Source organism: Dama dama, chromosome 1 (genome assembly GCF_033118175.1).
Source record: "Dama dama isolate Ldn47 chromosome 1, ASM3311817v1, whole genome shotgun sequence".
Classification (NCBI taxonomy): Eukaryota; Metazoa; Chordata; class Mammalia; order Artiodactyla; family Cervidae; genus Dama; species Dama dama.
In genome coordinates this window covers 58,026,492-58,045,611 of record NC_083681.1, presented here as the reverse complement: position 1 = coordinate 58,045,611, position 19,120 = coordinate 58,026,492, and the positions used below count along the sequence as shown (strand labels likewise).

Genomic DNA, 19,120 nt, shown 5'->3' with positions numbered 1-19,120 from the left:
AGAGAAGGCAATATTTTCTCACCTGTGCTGTGAAGAGGTGGAGGCTAGGTCCTGGGCATCTTTAAAACAGTTCAGCTTCTCAAGCTCAACTTGCAGACAAACAAAGTAGATTTAAGATAAATAGAATAATAAATTGCATCGCAAATAATTACAGTATCTACACTTTATCCTCTGCCTTATAATATTCATCTACAGAGTCAGTTTCACCTTTGTAAAGTGGCAACCTGGTGAGGGAAATCAAGGCAAAGAGAACAAGTAAGTTGCTTCATGGCTCCAGGCCAAGTGAGCCTTCCAGCAGAGCTTCTTAGGCTTAGTTCCCCCTCAGGCTTTGGCTTTAGAGTCTTCACTACCGTGGGCTTTGTTGTTGTTCAGTTGCTAAGTCATGTCCAACTTTTTGTGACCCCACGGACTGTATGTAACATACCAGGCTCCTCTGTCCATGGGATTTCCCAGGCAAGAATGTTGGAGTGGGTTGCTATCTCCTTCTCCAGGGGATATTCCTGACCCATGGATGGGATTCATGTCTCCTGCATTGGCAGTTAGCTTCTTTACTGCTGAGCCACCAGGGAAGACCCTGTCTTCACTTAAGATCTCTCAAAGCTGCCTGTGATAATTCTGCCATTATACATTTCCTTCCATGCCTCATTCACCATTATTTATGACTGGTGAATACTGTTCTGTTACACTAAACTGCCTTAAGTTTATACTTAAATGATACTCAAATGCAGGGACACATGTTATACCATGGCTTTGTACAACAAACTGTATAGACTTAGGAGGATTGAACTCCCTTACACTTGAATAGTGCACTGTGCTTCATAAAACACTCTCTCTCTCTCTCTCTCACACACACACACACACACACACATCTCACTGATCCTTGTGAGGCAGATACTGAGATACTGTTATAGAGAAATACGACAAAAAGTTAGAAAAAAGATTCCAGATGTTTACATTGCTTATTTATTTGTGTCGATGAATGATTGTCTCTGAACTTATAGCCTGTCTCAAATTTCATTAGGTTTTACAAGTAAAGTAGAACCTACTGATATTTACCTATTCTCTGTAAAGAGAAATTAGAATTTATTCCACTTTGCAGAATGGCAAAGCTTGTCAAATTTGGTAGGATATGGGAAGTTAGTGATATTTGTTGGTAAAAGTTGCTTGGTAACAAATGACCTAGTGTGAATGTATTTTAATAGTTAAGGTGGGAAATGTTTATGTGGGAGTTTATAATTCCTACCTCTCAAAAGTAAAATTAAAGATTGTAGGTGTAATTTATTCTCCTGAGTAGAGCATTTGCTCTGTGGGGACGTGGCCCAGACAGTCAGTGAGCATCAGGTGACTGGTTGACACTTCTGTGCCTTTTCACAAGGTGCTAACTGCAGTACAAAATGGATCAGTTGCTGGACAATAAAAACATTTCAAGGCAAAAACAAGTAGAGCAAAAGAAGGAGTGTGTACCATTTAAAGTTTTATCCAAAAAATTTCATTCAACTTAATTTTCTTTCTAGCTGTCTTTTACTATGTGAGGAGTAACCATGTCAGCATATCTGGATTAACATGGTGTTTAATACGCTTAAGTTATACAGGATGGTTGGCCCTTTCATGTATTTTGCTAATGTCAGGCATAATTTTATAATAAAACAATTTATATATTTTAAAAAACATGCAAATTATGAAATAGGAATTCTACCTTCTGCTTTTACTCTTTTTTGAGAAAACATGTCTTTTAAGTGCCTCTGAAACTGTCCTCATGCAAATTAGTGAATTTGTGAATTTTGACCATCATCAATGAAATGGTCATGAGAATTTGTGGCCAGATTTGTAAATAATTTCATATGATTAAATGGTCATCAGATTATGGTGATCATCTCTATTTTGGGTGCAGGCATTTTTTATTTATCTACAGCCCTTGGACAACATAGCACATAGTAGGTATATAATAGATATTTAAAGGATAAGTACATATGGAAAGAGTAGAGAGGGAAGGTCATAACTTGTATCTAACAGCTTGAATAGCACTGGCAGCTGTCTCCATCTTAGCAACAGCAATATTTCTGAGGTTAAATGTCCATGAAACAAACCACTGTGCCCAAACTCCCATCATTTATGCACTTATCATTTATAGCCTTCTGTGCTATACTATATTCCTTGCATCATCTTTACCATTTATTTTATTTAATTAATTGGTAGATACTTTTCTTTTTCCTTAAAAATATTCACAAAGGAAGCAAAACCAATTCTGATATAAATCAGAAGAGCAGATACCTATCGGGGTGGAGACTGACTGGCATTTTTTAGAGAGATGAAAATGTTCTACATCTCAATGGTGTGTGTGTGTATGTGTATGTATATATATATATATATATGTATGTATATATATATACACTTACATATATATAAATTTGTGATATATATATACAGATTTGTTTAAACTCATCTCATTGAATTGTATACTTAAGAACTGTGCTGATTAAAATATGTAACTTTCCCCCCTCATTAAAAAATATATTTGAAGAAAAGAAATAGATCTGGTAACTTTAAATACAATCACAATTAAAATAACAGTGTTATTAAATTCTAGATAAGATTCCTTACAGAAGGCTCTAAGCCTGAAGCCTGTTCTCCTTTTTTTCTTTTCAAATTTCTTTGTTGTTTTAAATATATCATTATTTTTAATTTTAATTTTTTGCCACGCGGCATGTGGGATCTTAGTTCCATGACCAGCTTCCCCTGCATTGGAAGCTCAGAGTCTTAACCACTGAACTACCAGGGAAGTCCTGCTCTCTCTTTTTTACAACAGAGATTATTAAATAATAATGATAATGCCCCCTTCCCCAAAACAGAGATATAGTGTTAAAGAGTAAAAAGAATGCTAAAAACAGCTATGTCTCTTCATCTCATTTTCACCTTTATCCCTTTCTTTTCTTTAAAAAATGTTATTAGCATCCTTCCTTCTACTGTCAAATAGCCAGGCCTAACGAAGTAAGCTGCATGCTACGCAGAGGACACCAACCTCAGCAAAGGGCAGGTCTATTTACAAAGAGGGTGGCGGCCTAGCAGTATCAGAAAATTGGCTACATGCACAGAAATTAAGCAAATAAATAAATATATCAAGAACAATGAAAGTCAGGTTTCTTACTATGGGAAAGAGAGTTATAAATATTGAAAAAGCTAAAACTAGAATAAACTCAGCTGGCATTGGATTAGAACTCAGTGTACCAAGGTGAGCAATAGTTATTATAGGTAGGTAAAGAAATAGATATAACTATAAAGGTACATGTAGCTCCTAGCTATCTGTTAAAAAGGTCAGGAAGCAGGGGCATCCAGTAGTAATGAGCACATAGTGATCACATGTGGGTTTCAAATAGTAAAGTGATCAGATTTCCTTGAAGAAATGACCAAATCCAGGGCTAGAACTGGGAAAGAACACAATGAGCCTAGCACATCTTTGGTAACAGAAAGTAAGGAAGTGCTCAAAGAAGGATGAGGGCCTAAGTGAACTTGGCTTTCCCTGGCCAAATCAAGGACTACTGGAGTGTTAAAATAAATGATACCATAATAAATTGCACTCACAGAATAAACTAATACTCCACTGATATAAATGAATGACAAAATAGATGGGGAAAAAGTTCTTCCTTCTGGTAGAAAGCCTCCAATTAAATCCAGAAAGATTAATGGTTTTAGAAAATCATCATTTAGCAACAAGCATAGTAATAATCCAGGTAAAAAATCTCAATGGATACTAAAGCTAGTAGGTGAAAATGACATGGGTAATGAGATTTTTACATCATTTCATAGTACCTCTCTATAAAGTACTTGCTGATTACAAAGGGAACAAAATTTGTTGATTACAAAGAGAAACCTGATGGACACTCTCTTGATCAAGTGAACAAAATGAACACTACTAATGGGACAAATAGACTTCATGTGCAACTGATAGGAGACAATGAAAAGAATACAGTGTGACAATCTGACCAAAAATATATCACCTGGGTGTAATCATAAGGAGTTATTGGACAAATCCAAATTGAAAGATATTCGAAGAAAACAACTGGCCTATCTTTAAAAATGCCAAGATCATGAAAGCTAAGAAAAATATGGGTGCAAGAGGACACTCTAAATTCTGCTCAGAGATGTCAAGGAAGGCTTACCACAGGAGACAATGTGCCTGTAGTCTTATAAAATAAAGTTTGTACATAACTAGAGAGGAAGTTCTTTTAGGCATAGGAGACATTTTCAAAGACATAGTGTTCTGAGTACGGTAGCGAGTTGGGTGTACCTAGATCACAGGGAGATGGAAGAGGTAACTGGGGAGGGGAAGAGGGGCCAGATGATCCTAGGGTCACACCCTCCTCTCCTTTTGTGCAGTGTCACGGGCACATGCAGTTTGAGAAATTGACAGAGACACTAGAGTTGACGTATTAGTGCAGCACCTCTGAGAAGCAGATCCCAAGACAGGATTAAATATGCAAATGGCTTATTAAGGGAATGCCTGCATGAAAGGAAAGAAGGAGGAAGCTGACGAAGTTTGGGGGAGTCTTTGAACTGTGATGTAAGTCTGATCCTGTGTGAAGAGAGGTAAGGAAGTTTGGATGGAAGGTTCAGCTGAGCCGTTTGTGAGTTCTTCAGCCAAAGCTGGCTGTCAAGTACTCCTTCGTCTCCCTGGAATGGGTAATTGGATTCCTACTTCACTCAGGTATTGGTGGGAAGCAGTCCATGGCAGGCACGGCCTTAAAGCAGATGCAGGGGTGAACTTCTGAGAGCAGCTGCTTAGACCCTTAGTCACTTATGCTCCTTGTAGAAGGTGGCAGCGTTCTCATGACCAGAACATTTGAGTTTTGGATGATGAAAAGGACTTAATTGGCAGAAGAGGTGAAGGTTGTTAACAGGAGAGGTGTGAAGGAGCTTACATTCAAGCATTCACCTTGTTCTTTTCGAAGTATCAATTTTCTTTTAGTTAGTAAGGAGTCAGGCATTTCTGAGTTGAGCTGTGAGCACATTTATCAGTTTGCAGTAAATAAACATGGACACCTAATTCATGAGAACCCACTAACTTGCTTTGGCTTCTTAGTGTAGCTAAGTCTTCTGTGTTTCGTCTGAGCCATCTGTAGAAGCTAATTTAAATACCACATAACTGTCTTCCTTTTCTCCAGAATTATTTTGATCCATAGCAATAACCTCAGATGTGCAGATGACACCACCCTTACGGCAGAAAGCAAAGAACTAAGGAGCCTCTTGATGAAAGTGAAAGAGGAGAGTGAAAAAGTTGACTTAAAGCTCAACATTCAAAAAACTAAGATCATGGCATTCGGTCCCATCACTTCATGGCACATAGATGGGGAAACAATGGAAACAGTGACAGACTTTATTTTCTTGGGCTCCAAAATCACTGCAGATGGTGACTGTAGCCATGAAATTAAAAGACAGTTGCTCCTTAGAAAAAAGCTATGACCAACCTAAACAGCATATTAAAAAGCAGAAATATTACTTTGCTGACAAAGGTCCAACTAGTCAAAGCTATGGTTTTTCCAGTAGTCCTGTATGAATGTGAGAGTTGGACTATAAAAAAAAGTTGAGCGCCAAAGAATTGATGCTTTTGAACTGTGATGTTGGAGAAGGCTCTCGAGAGTCCCTTGGACTGCAAGGAAATCCAACCAGTCAATCCTAAAGGAAATAAGTCCTGAACATTCATTGAAAGGACTGTTGCTGAAGCTGAAACTCCAATACTTTAGCCACCTGAAGCGAAGAACTGACTCATTGGAAAAGATCCTGATGCTGGGAAAGATTGAAGGCAGGAGAAGGGAACGACAGAGGATGAGATGGTTGGATGGCATCACTGACTCAATGGACATGAGTTTGAGAAAGCTCCAGGAGTTGGTGATGTACCCGGAAGTTTGGCATGCTGCACTCCATGGGGTCACAAAGATTCAGACATGACTGAGTGACTGAACTGAACTGATCATTATAACACCCTTTGTTTTACACTGAACAGAATCTGGTTCGTAATTGTATATGCCTTTCACTAATAAGACAGGAAAATAAATTCTATTTCTATTTGGCAAAAACACATTTTTTTTCCCCTTAAACAATAGGTTCATATTGTCAGAAAAGCTGGTAATAAGGAATAGCAAAAAGGATCTTTGATTTTGTAAAGGTTGGGAGCAATTCAAATCAACTGATCCTATTGAGTTTGAAAAGACTATAAATTTATAACATAGTTTCAGGTTGCTTTTGTCTTAATTGCAAATTTCCTAAACCTTATTAAAGAAAGGAAATTATTTTTCTAGACTCATTTTATCAGGTTTGGAGTTCCCTCATTCTTTATCAAGGGCCTAAAAAGTTCTTCAAATTGCATAAGTAACAACTATAAAATATGACTCATTGCATTTCTTTCAGTGAGTAATGCAATTAACACTGCAATATTGTAGTCACTATTGTAAAATATTCTTATTAACATTTATTAACTGCTGGCATTGAGGTTTTTTTTTTACCTCTGAGGAAAAGATTCAAGATGCCCATTATAGCTTTTAACAAACTTAACAATGTGCCCTTTCCTCAAAGGATGATATATCTGTTCCAAATGATGTCATTTAAAAACACCAAAGAGCACTTCATTGGGTAAAAACAAATTGGTACCTGGAAGAATTTGGGGGAATTTTTTTCATTCAGTGGCAAGAAAATTGTTATTCTAAAAATGAAATGCATATAAGTAGTTTAACAGAAATCATGCTAAAGATGTCTCTGTAAAATTCCTGCTGCTTATGAACTATACTTTTGGCTTTTTTTTTTTTTTTTTTGGTACAGTTCTTCTGTGTATTCTTGCCACCTGTTCTTAATATCTTCTGCTTCTGTTAGGTCCATACTGTTTCTGTCCTTTGTTGAGCCCATTTTTGCATGAAATGTTCCCTTGGTATCTCTCATTTTGTTGAAGACATCTCCAGTCTTTCCCATTCTATTGTTTTCCTCTATTTCTTTGCATTGATCACTGAGGAAGGCTTTCTTCTCTCTCCTTGCTATTCTTTGGAACTCTGCATTCAAATAGGTATATCTTTCCTTTTCTCCTTTGCCTTTAGCTTCTCTTCTTTCTCAACTATTTATAAGGCCTCCTCAGACAACCATTTTGCCTTTTTACATTTCTTTTTCTTGGCATTTAGTCTTCAAGACTATTCAGGTCAATACTCTGTAACACTTGAGTAAGACAGCAATATTTGTGTGTGTGTGTGTGGTGAAAGGTACGGGGAGGGAAAAAGCCCCACCTTCCTTTAAAAGAATAACCATTAACTTTAAAAATCTTTCATTGGAAGCACCATTCCTGGCTTCATATATGCTGTGGTTACTTGTTTCTAGTCAGGAACGCACCAATTTACTCAGATTTACCAATTTACACCAATTTACATTCAACTTTTAATGCTGATCTGAATGGCAACCCTATAGTTAGGCAGAAGCAATTTTTAGAGAGGATGCTAGAATCATTTTGTTTGATTTTGGATGTTGGTACAAAGATCTGTTTTGTTTACTTTAAGGCTCTTTTGTAACTGTATCAAATCCACTAGCCCTTTAGAGAAGAATGAAATGATGTAGCTTCTTCATGGTCAGGATCAGTACACTGCATGACTTCAGGGGATATGGCTTATATCCTCCTCCATGTATGACAGTGCAATAGAAGCAACTGTTTATTCATTTATTACTAGATATTTATTATGGAGGAGAAGGTTTTTTAAAAGGTGAAAAGTTGGTCACCTCTATGACAGAGCCAGATATACAGAAGAACCTGGCATTTATTCTGAGTTTAAAACTATGCTGTCCAATCTGGTAACCACTACACATTTAGAGCTTTCAAGAACCTACAATTCTTGAAATGCAGATTGAGATATGCTTTAAGTATAAAACATAAACCAGATTTCAAGGACTTAATACAAAATAAGAGGAATGTAAACTATCTCATTTTTATATTGCTTACATGTTAAAATATATTGGATTAAAATATTAATCCAATTTATTAATCCAAAAATATTAATTGGATTAAAATATATTGGATTAAACTAGATTACTAATTTCACTGATTTCCTCATACTTTTCTCAATATGACTTCTCTAAATTTAAAATTACAATGTGGCTCAAATGGCGACTTGTATTATATTTCTATTGGATAGCACTAGTCTGGAATATTTGATCTACACAGACCATCAGAAATCATTCCATCCCTTCTATTCTTTGTCTAGCACAAAATTCCTACCCAGATTAGCCTTGCTGGTACACTGCCTGGGTTGGTTGGTTGATGGCAAGATTGGGATCTTCTAAAACAAAGTAGGGAGCTTGAAGCATCAGGAACAAAGGAGCCAGATGAGTTTAATAGGTAGAAATTGTCAACACAGCCTTTAACGAACACAGGGTCAGATTTGGGAAATGTGGCTTCAATTGAGATGCTTCTTCAGTATTCCTCCCTGGAAAATCCCATGGACAGAGGAGCCTGATGGGCCACGGTCCATGGTGTTGCAAAGTCAGACACGACTGAGGACGCTGATTTTGTTGAGTCAAATATTAAACTAATGGTTGTCTGATTTCTACACATCTCAGAATAAAAGATAATCAATGAAACAAATACAACTTAAAATATTAAAATTTAATGGACAGCCATTAAAAAGTAAAGAAGGCTGGAGCTTTGTAGTTTTAGTCAAATGATCAGATTTTCCATTTGACCCTGTTCACAAGTTGAACTAACCTGTGAACAACTGCACACAGATTGCAGCTGTGATACCCTTCTCCCAGGCCGAAACATGCTGATTCATTCACCACAGTTCGTTTGCAAGTGAAGGAAACAAGCTTTTAAGTTAGAGAAATATAAGCAGTCTTGGATCTGGGAGTCATCAGGAAATGTTTGGTGCTTTAAAGAACTGACTGAAAGTTAAACAGGTTAACGTGACATTTCAAAGGGATTTTGAAATTCAATAGCTTTCTCTAGCAGCTGATGTTTATTCTCTGGTTGTAAGACAAATGTTGAATTTCTTCAAAGGAACAATGATAGATTCTAGAATAACTAGATAGGTTCAACACTCATGATAGTTATTTTTTCCCCTTCACCCTAACCCCTCCCTACCCCATGAATATCACGAATGTACATAATAGGAAAAGGGAGAACCATCTGGCTGGCTTTTAAACATGGTTTTCTTCATCATCAAAGAGGTTTCTGTGTGAAAACTGTAATTTATAGATTCAGAAGTAAGTATGGTGCCATTAAAAAGAGAAAAGCAAAATCATAAACAATATATGTAAATCTAGGAAGAGGACATATTCTTTTTTTCTTACCATAAAAATGCTGTGCAGAAATGTAAGATGTTTACTATCACTTGAAAGTTCCATGAGTTGCATAGTCTGTCAGTTGTACATTTTCTTTCATTTTTATTATTTGAAGTATAGTTGATTTACAAAATTATTAGTTTCATTGTACAACACAGTGATTCAATATTTTTGTATTGAATATTTAGTTTCTTAGCTGCCACTTGTGGAACTGGCAAGTGGCAGCTACAAATGCTAGACTAACCACTTTGAGTTTCCTTCTTCTGGATATTCTTCACTGCAGTATTAAGTCTCTGGTGCTTTAGAAGTTACTTATTAAAAAAAAAAGCTTTTCTAGATTTTTTCTAGTTGTTCTGAGTAGGACGGTTGATCCAAATTATTGTTTGCCATTTCCAAAGCTCAAGTCCTGGTTATTAGTACATACCTTACTTAATTTGATGTCAATTTGAACAACCAGGAATCCCTCTATTTCTGTTCTTTCCACTGTCTGTTATCTTGGCAAGATACTCATCTCTCATTTACTCTATGGATGATCGTGGGGTATTTTCACAGTACTGCCTTCACTAAACGCACATCTAGAGGACTACCTATACCTTGTGAAAAACTCACAGAAGACATGGTCTGACTCCTGGAACACAGAAAGAGGATTCTGTGAAAAAATCAGAGTTAGAGAGACAAAGCTACACAAGTGACTTTGGAGACTGCAATGGAGCACAGATTTTTATGGAAGGATGGATTAACGTTATCAAATGCTGAAGAGGTTAAGTAAATGAAGAGGATGATTAGGATATTGGGTAGGGTAATTAAGAGGTCACCATTAATTTTTAAGACAATAGTTCCTACAGAAAGTATACTAGAATTGGATAAAGGAAATACAGATGCAAAGTTAGATGTAGTGGAGACTTTAAGAAGTCATGATATCAGGACTTCCTTGGTGGTCTAGTGGCTAGGACTCCATGCTTCCCAGGCAGGTGGCCCAGGTTGGATTCCTGGTCAGGGAACTGGATCCTACATGCTGCGACTAAGAGCTTGCATGCCACAACTAAAGATCCCTGCACGCCACAACTAAGACCTGGCATAGCCAGATAAAGAAATATTTACAAATAAGAGGTCAAGATATGAAAGAAAACAGGATGATGGTGGTATTTGCGTAAGGAAAATAGTCAAGGAGAGATTTTGGTCATTATGATTTGCTTTCAGCATGGTTCATTTTTGAATACTTTTATAGATTGAAGGAAAGATTCTAGTGCAGAATGGATGGAAGACTGATGAGGGAAAGCAAAATTGACTGAAATAGGTCCTAGAGAAGACAGAAAAGGAACAAAGATAAGCTTTGTATTGAGATACAGGAGTACAAAATGGAGATAAAGGGAGAGAATTATAAACTCTGAGATGAAGGTAAGGGTGTGGGAATTGTATGGATCCTGTTTCAGTAACATACCTCTCCATGGCGCTGTAAAAGAGATCATCAGCTCATCATAAGTGTGAACTGTCCATTTACCTTTCATGTTATTTTCCCCTTTAAAACCTGCAACTTACACACTTTATTGGTCCTGTAGTTTCTCTGCATTGACTTTAGAGTGCAGAAATAGGAAACTTTTAAAACACTCCTATAGAAATCTTCCATCTCTTATCTCATAAAATACTCATTTCCTTTTCCCCCTCAAAATGTATTTTGGAGAATCTCACTACAAGGACCACTTAGTTTCAGGCACTTACTGATATGGACGTGTAGGAGGACAAATAACATTTTCCAACCTAAATGAATGTCAAATAACTGGTTCTATTTTTCCCAGTTTGTTTTCTTACAAATGGAAACTCCACAAGGGCAAAGACTGTGTGTTTTATTATGCCTTGTCAAACTATAGCAAATACTGGGGGTGTTAAATAAATAATAAATAGGAATAAAATTTCCCCATAATAAAACTGACTATAAACCCAATCAACTGCTGCTTGTGATGCACAGGCTTCATTTAAAACCACTAGGAATAAAGTATTTATTTCCTTAGCCATGGTGCCAGGAAATGTGTTATATTTTGGTAATTATGACTTTTAACTCATAAATATTTATTATTTTCTATTTGATTCATAGCAACCTAATGAGGAAGTCCCAATACTGTCCACTCTTTAAAGTGAAAGAAATGAGGATTAAGGATATTAAAGAGCATGCCCAGTTTGCATATCCAGCTAATATATGCAGACCTGGAATTTAAACTCATTTTTTTCTGACTCCAAAGCCAACGGTTTTATTTACAAGGCTATATAGACTTCTCCTCAATTTAGCATTTCTAAGAGTTGGATGATAATGCTTATCCTTGTGAAAGAATGAAGAACCATACCATTTGACTGTTTAACAACACAAATCCTTACCTTGTGTAAGGCAGACAAGTATTACTGGCCAGGCATAAAGATGGAGCTTAATGAAGAGAACCTATAACTCAAGAATCAGAAATGGAGCATGTCCTCTTGTTTGATTTCTGCTTTGTATTCTAGCATCTGGGCAGTAATATATTTAATAGGGCATATGCTAACAGTAGAAAATTTGTACTTAAATGCCTTGTGTTTAAGATAAAGAATTGCCTAAGGAGTTGTGACATTACCAAAAAGGCAAACTTATAGTCTGCATATCAGAGTTACACTTTTTTCTTTACTTTGTAAATTATCTGAGAAAGAGAGTAAGGTGGTCAAAATTTTTGTGAAGAATTTTAAGGTCCATCTAAATGATAGTATAATGAACTATCACCATTGCATCTGCATTAATTAATTCTATTGAACATTTAATGTTTCTGAAAATTTAGGCTGTAACACGACTTTAAAAAATTTATATTTAAACTATCTCTTAGTATTCCTGCTAATCATGCTGTGTGTTACCAAACATTAGTTGGGAATAGTAGCAATAAACAGATGAAATTTGAGAAAATAATATAAAAATAGTTATGCTTGTTATACAATCTAGTTTCTTTAGAATATGATGCTGATTTTTACAAACCATGCTTCATTCAACATTGAACATATGGCATTGTGGTTCTGAGAAAAATATATCTCTGATCAGGATTTCTGCCATTAAATTCATATTTATCAAGCACCTCACAAAATTCCCTTTACATTTTAATGCTTATCTCTTTCTATTATAGACTGTTGCTAACACACACACAAAATCTATTAGAATACTGCAGCAATCACAAAAACACAATAGAAAAACAGGTATATTAAAATAAAAATTAGAGAAGTTTAACTAGAAGCAATTTTTAGTTGTCTTACCCATTACTAATAATCTAACATGTAGAGCTTAGTTTGTGAGAGTACATACTAATATTGCATAATACTTCTTTTCCCAGAGTAAATGTGAAATATAAATTAATGTCATCTCTGCTGGCGACCCACTCCAGTACTCTTGCCTGGAGAATCCCATGGACAGAGGAGCCTGGTGGGCTACAGTTCATGGGGTCTCGAAGAGTCCCCACGACTGAGCAGCTTCATTTTCACTTTTCACTTTCATGTATTGGAGAAGGAAATGGCAACCCAATCCAGTGTCCTTGCTGGAGAATCCCAAGGACAGAGGAGCCTGGTGGGCTGCCCGTCTATGGGGTCGCACAGAGTCAGACACGACTGAAGCGACTTAGCAGCAGTAGCTGCTGGCATAAGAAATTCACATCTGAACAGAGAAAGGGAAAGGGAAGGAGTATAAAAAGAAAGAAGTGAGAGAGATGTTTTTGATTTCTTCCTAAAAGGTCAGGCTTTAATATATATTTATTGAATAAATATATATGAATTCATCTTTTATAACCAAATCAAAGTGCTAATATAAATTTTCTATCTTTTGTACCTTTTGAATTTTCCATTAAGTACTGACTCATACTTTTTGAATAAGATTTCAAATGAAGTTTAAATTTTATTTAAAAAATCTACAGTATAAATTCATAAATTATTATTTATGCTTCTTATTTAAAAACAAAAATTAGAATTTTATAAACCTCTGAACATATGTAACACTCTGCAAAGACTAAAGAAAATACGATTTTCAAATATTTACAAGCTAATTTTAAGAGGTTTTAGTTAACCTCAAAAACCTAGTGAGGCATAGTGTATTTTCTTATTAACTATTGTTTGTAATATAATAAACAGCTCAATATAAATGAATTTAAGCACAAACCATATATCACATATTACATGAAATAGAAAAAAATAGATATTATTAGTGTCTTCCCCTGAAATTAACGTAGAAATTTCAAAGATTACATAATAACCAACATATAATTGTCAAAACAAAATGAACATACAAAATAGGAGTATCAACTAAAAATTGTATGTAGTTATTAAATTTCATTTCTTAATGAACAATTATTAAAACTGTTAAGAATTGATGTCCTACACAATGGGATCTATGTTATATAAAATGACTGGCAGAACCAGTCAATAGAAAGATTTAGAAATGCAAAACAATTGCTTGTTTTATATAATTTATATTTTATTGGAAAAGCAATGTATATTCATTTTAATAATCTGTTTTTATTTTCTATATGTACTGTATAAATTCCCCAAAACCATTCTCCAGTGTTAATTATTTGAAACTCATCCATGTATTTGATTATTCATCCTACAACTAAGACTAAGAGGAAGGTAAGAATGATTGTCACAAACAGCCTAATTATAAAAAATAGATAATGTGTTTTTACACTATAATATTTTGAAGCTGATTTTGTGTTTATTGAAGCAGGGTTTTTTTCACGCATATTCAAGATTTTTTTTTTTTGGGTGGGTCAGAGTACTAGTCTCTTAAGGCTGCCATAATAAACTACCACAGATTGGACAGCAGAGGATAGCAGAAATCTATTCTCTAACTGTTCTGGAGGTTGGAAGTCTGAAACCAAGGTTTCAGCAGTTATTAATACCTACTAAAGTTCCTGAGGGAGAATCTACTCCATGCTTCTCACCTAGCTTCTTATGGTTGCCAGCAATTCTTGGTGTCCCCTGGCTTGTAGATACATCACTTCAGTCTCTGCTTTTGTCTTCATGTGGCATTCTCCCTTGTGTCTCTGTCTTTCTTCTCTTCTTATAAGGACACAGATATATGGGGTTAAGGGCCTTCTCTGTTCCAGTATTACGTCTTAACTGCTAACATCTGTAATAGCTAAATTTCCAAATAAGGTCACACATTATGATGTTTTGGAAAAGACATGGATTCTGGAAGGATGTCATCCAACCCAGTCAATGCAGGCAGCTTCCAGTTAACATTAATGAAAAAATTCCCATGTTATATAACATCCAAACATGATTGATGACATAGGTGAATCATTCCTGAATATTACATGCAATCTTTTGTATTCTAATCACATACTCAGATGGGCACCTACCTTTGGGAATCATTCTCATTCACAAATATGACTTACATACAAAGAGGAACTTACAAAATTCTTTAGGAAGGATTCAGAGGATTAAACTAGGTACATTCATTTCTAATTTGAGCACATTGCTCCCTAGAATATTTTCTTATTCTGATTTCACTGCAGAATTCTTCAGATTTGAATGTGCGTGTATACTCAGTCTCTTAGTCACGTCCAACTCTTCACAATCTCCTTGACTGTAGCCCACCAGGGTCCTCTGTCTATGGAATTTTCCAGGCAAGAATACTGGAGTGGATTGCCATTTCCTACTCCAGGGGAGTCTTCCTGACCCCAGGGATCAAATTCATGTCTCTTGTGTTTCCTGAGTTGGCAGGTGATTCTTTACCACTGCGCCACCTGGGACATCCTCAGGTTTTAACAGTTTGTAAATTAAAAGTGGTAAACAAACTTGGGAACCAAAGTTAACTATTACGAAGGTAGAGAAAGTAAGTCTGAGATAAATCTAAGTTTTTAATTCTTATCTTTCGCCCATCTAATTCTGTTGATAATTTATTCACTAGGTTCGCCAGCTTAGGCTCTGTAATCATAATTGATAAGATGAACTTTTCCTGTATTTGAATAAATAGTTTACTGAGCAAATTAACAGTATAAATATGACTTCAAGGGGAACTACTTAAGAAAACAATCATTGACATGTACCTTTAATCAACATGCTCATGTATCCTTTGACTCTTATTCATTCTGTGAGTCATAAATCAAGTACCATGTTGTCAGACCTGGTTTCCTTTAGTAGATGAAATCCCTATTGGATGTATTTATGGTACTGACTAAACACAGCACAGCACAGCATACTACTTCTATACAGCCCTTACCACTTCGTCGATTTTATATTAATTTTTGTGATTAGTTAATTACCATCACTCTTCTTTGCTAGACTATAAACTCCACAGGACTGGTACTTTGGGCTATGGATATTTTACTCACCTTTGTTTCTGTATTTCAGTACTTGCATCATAACTGAATAAATCAGAAATGCATACTTACGCATAAAAAGTTATGTGAATTATGAATTAATTTCAACTATTTATTAAAGAATCCTCTACCATGTGGCTGCCTGAGAAAACATTTTACAATTAGTTATTATTTGTAAATAAGAAAATTAACAGCACACAGATTTTAGTATCTGGAATAGATGATAAACTTTTCCATTTCAATAGACTTTGACTATTTTGAATAGCTCAGTTTAAAATGCAGGATTCAAATGATAAGAGATTTCACTATTTATCAAAAGCATTCTGGGCTATTACTATAATAAATACAACTGAATTCAAATATAAGTTTTATGAAATATCCTCTGTGAAGGCTATTAGAGCAATTCTATATTTTTAGTTTGCAATATATGAAAACATGGCACATATCATATGGAAAAATCTCCTTAAGACAATAAACACTATAATTCAGTATTTAAATTTATCAGTGTAATGCACTTTCAAAATGGTAATACCTGTATTTGAGAAAGCTGTTCCCAAGAGAAAAATTAAAATAAATTCCATGATCATTATTAACTATTTGAATCACAGACAGTCTGTTGCAAATCTGAATATCTAAATTCAGAATCTGGGCATGCAGATACAATTAAAATCTCTCTTTTGACAACTTGATTTTACATACAATATTCTCCTCTTCTTCTTTTAAAAAATTTCCTGGTTAAAGAAAGGATTTAACCAGAATTTAACCATTTCAAAAGTCAAATATATTGCTAAGATAAACATACTTTTCCAGTTTTGAGGTACTGCTGCTCCTTGAATTGAGCTTTCTACGTCATGCTAATATTTCTTACATTTTCTTTTTGAGGAAAAAAAAAAAGCTAGATACCCTCTAGATCCACACATATATAGTTATATAGCTTTAGATATCCCGAACTTTCTTACATTAGGTTGTCCAGGAATATCACATGAGAAACTGTGAGGAAAATCTTGAAGGATTAGATGATGAAAACTTTCTCATAATTTGATAGCTGCTCTAAGCTTGGCGGAGCGTCCTCTGGGGTTATCCTGTACATCTTGATCTTCTGGAGTAAGTACCTTCTTGTGCATCAATTTCCATGTTAAAGGGGCCTTTCCTACAGAGACGTGCTTCTTGTTTTCCTGATCTGAATCCAGCTGTGATTTTTGTATCACTTTCTGTCTAGCACTTAGGTTAAACCTTTCTGTCATGCTTATCCCAAGCAGGAATCGTTTGATGATGCGATCCTCCAGTGAATGGAAGGAGAGGGCAACAAGGTGACCACCAGGTCTCAGAAACTTCTGAGCTGTCTCCAGTCCTGTGTAAAGTTCATTGAGCTCATTGTTCACAAATATGCGAAAAGCTTGAAAAGTCTTTGTAGCAATATGGGTAGATCGCTGTAGCAAATCTTTTCGCGCATAAAGAGCAGAGGGAGGAAATGCACCTACAGACAGATTTTGTAAAAACAGGAAAAGAGGACAAATGGGTCACATTAATATTTTCCACTGTAAATTTACTGGGTTGTGTTTTACATATATTTAAGGAACCATTTCCTTAGAAAATTGTGTCATTTCATCCATATTTCTCCATTTTATTTCCAAGCATTCCATCAAAGTTTAAAACTATTGTGTCAATAACATCTTTCAGAACTCTTAAGGCTAACTGGAGTCAAATAAGAACAGAGAAAGACAAAAGGTTGAACAAATATTTGAAGAAATAATAATGAAAAACTTGCTAACTTTGATGAAAAATGTTAACTCTCAGCTAAAAAAGTTCAGTGATCTCAAATAGAATAAACACAGAAAACTGCACCTAGACACATCATAAAAAAACTACTACAAGCTGAAGATAGTAAGAAAAACTTTGAATACAACAAAGAAAAAAAAAATACTGGAATAAAACTCAAATTGTTGAGGGAAAAAAAAAAGCTGTCTTCCAAGAAAACTATTTTAAAACCATTTTTCAAAATTAAAGGTTCAAAGACATTTCAAATGAATTTTAAAAATGAGAGAGTTCATTGTTAATAGCTTTAAATTCAAGAAATGCAAAAGCAAATACTTCAGTCTGAAATAAAATAACATCAGGTGATAACCTGGATAGAGAGAAGACAATAAAAATATGAGTGATATATGAAAATAAGAAATATGTTTAATTTCTCACAAGACAGGACTATCTTTCCGTCATTCTTAATTTCCTTAAAAGTCAGGACTCTAAGTAAAATTATAACAATATTCTAGGGTTTATAATATAAAGATATACTGTACATGACAGTAGCACAAAGGATGAGAGTGCATAAATGAAACTACACTATTACAAGGTTCTTGTATTTTACGGGAATTTAAAGTTGCATACTGTGGTCTCTAAAACACTCAATAAAAACAATGCAGAGAAATAAAGCCAATAAATTAATAGAGAATAAAAATAATCCACAACATATTTTAACATAAAAGAAGGGAGAAAAACAGAAAAATAAAAATGAGGCAGAGAGAAAACAAATAGGAAAAATGGAAGACAATATATCCAAATATAAAAATAATCACATTAAATATAAATGTACTAAACATCAATAAAAATGTAGAGACTATGTGACTGAGAACTAGCAAGACCTAATTATACAGTGTCATTGTCAAGACCTATTTATACATCATACCTAATTAATTACATAATTATACATTATAGAAAAGTACATTAAATTTAAAAATACAAGTAAAAATAAGCAAATAACTGGAAAAGTATATCACGTAGAGAGTAAGCATAAGAAAGCCCCGAGAGACCACAGAACCATTAGACAAATAAGCTTCTAACGTGGAGAACTGCTGTGCTGTGCTTAGCTGCTCGGTTGTGTCTGGGCATGAAGGACGCTAGGCTGTGTCACTAGTCTGACCCCTGGTGACCCCATGGACTGCAGCCCACCAGGCTCCTCTGTCCAAGGGGATTCTCCACACAAGAATACTGGAGTGGGTTGCCATGCCCTCCTCTAGGGGATCTTCCCAACCCGGGGATCAAACCCAAGTCTCCCGCATTGCAGGCAGATTCTTTACCATCTGAGCCACCAGGGAGAATTGCTAGACCCCAAAATAAACATTTCCTATAGAAAAAATAATCAAGATAGCAGGAAGATACAATTACAAAAGCATATGCACCAAATAACATAGTTTCAAAATTTTACACCTCTCAGAAAAATGACCCACATTTATATATGCAATTGTATTTTGACCAAACGTCAAGTTAATTCAGTGGAGAAAGAACAGATTTTCAATGAAAGTGATTATATATACAAAATAAAATGAACTTCAAACCTTACACCTCACCATACACAAAACTTAATTCAAAATGGATCATGAACCTAACAGCAAATACTAAAACCATAAAATATACATCTGACAAAACTCTTATTCACATATAAGGGAATCTCACAACTTAATAATAGTACTCATTTTAGTAATCTGTAACTCTGGTAATAAAGT

The 19,120-nt window shown here is 35.2% G+C and overlaps 1 protein-coding gene across 5 annotated transcripts in view; it reads right to left on the bottom strand.

Moving 5' to 3' along the window:
* METTL15 (methyltransferase 15, mitochondrial 12S rRNA N4-cytidine) overlaps positions 1 to 19,120 on the bottom strand; it is a 366,840-nt gene that overhangs the window by 149,014 nt on the left and 198,706 nt on the right. For 2 of the 5 annotated variants that reach the window (XM_061151088.1, XM_061151078.1), the window contains exon 7: positions 13,217 to 17,097. The exons of 1 other annotated variant lie outside the window; for it this stretch is intronic. In XM_061151088.1, coding sequence (XP_061007071.1) covers positions 16,652 to 17,097 — 446 coding nt within the window. In that variant the 3' untranslated portion in view covers positions 13,217 to 16,651. Of the gene's footprint in view, positions 1 to 22; positions 90 to 13,215; positions 17,098 to 19,120 lie in introns of those variants that run through there. 2 more of the 5 variants (XM_061151106.1, XM_061151096.1) reach the window with 2 other exon arrangements.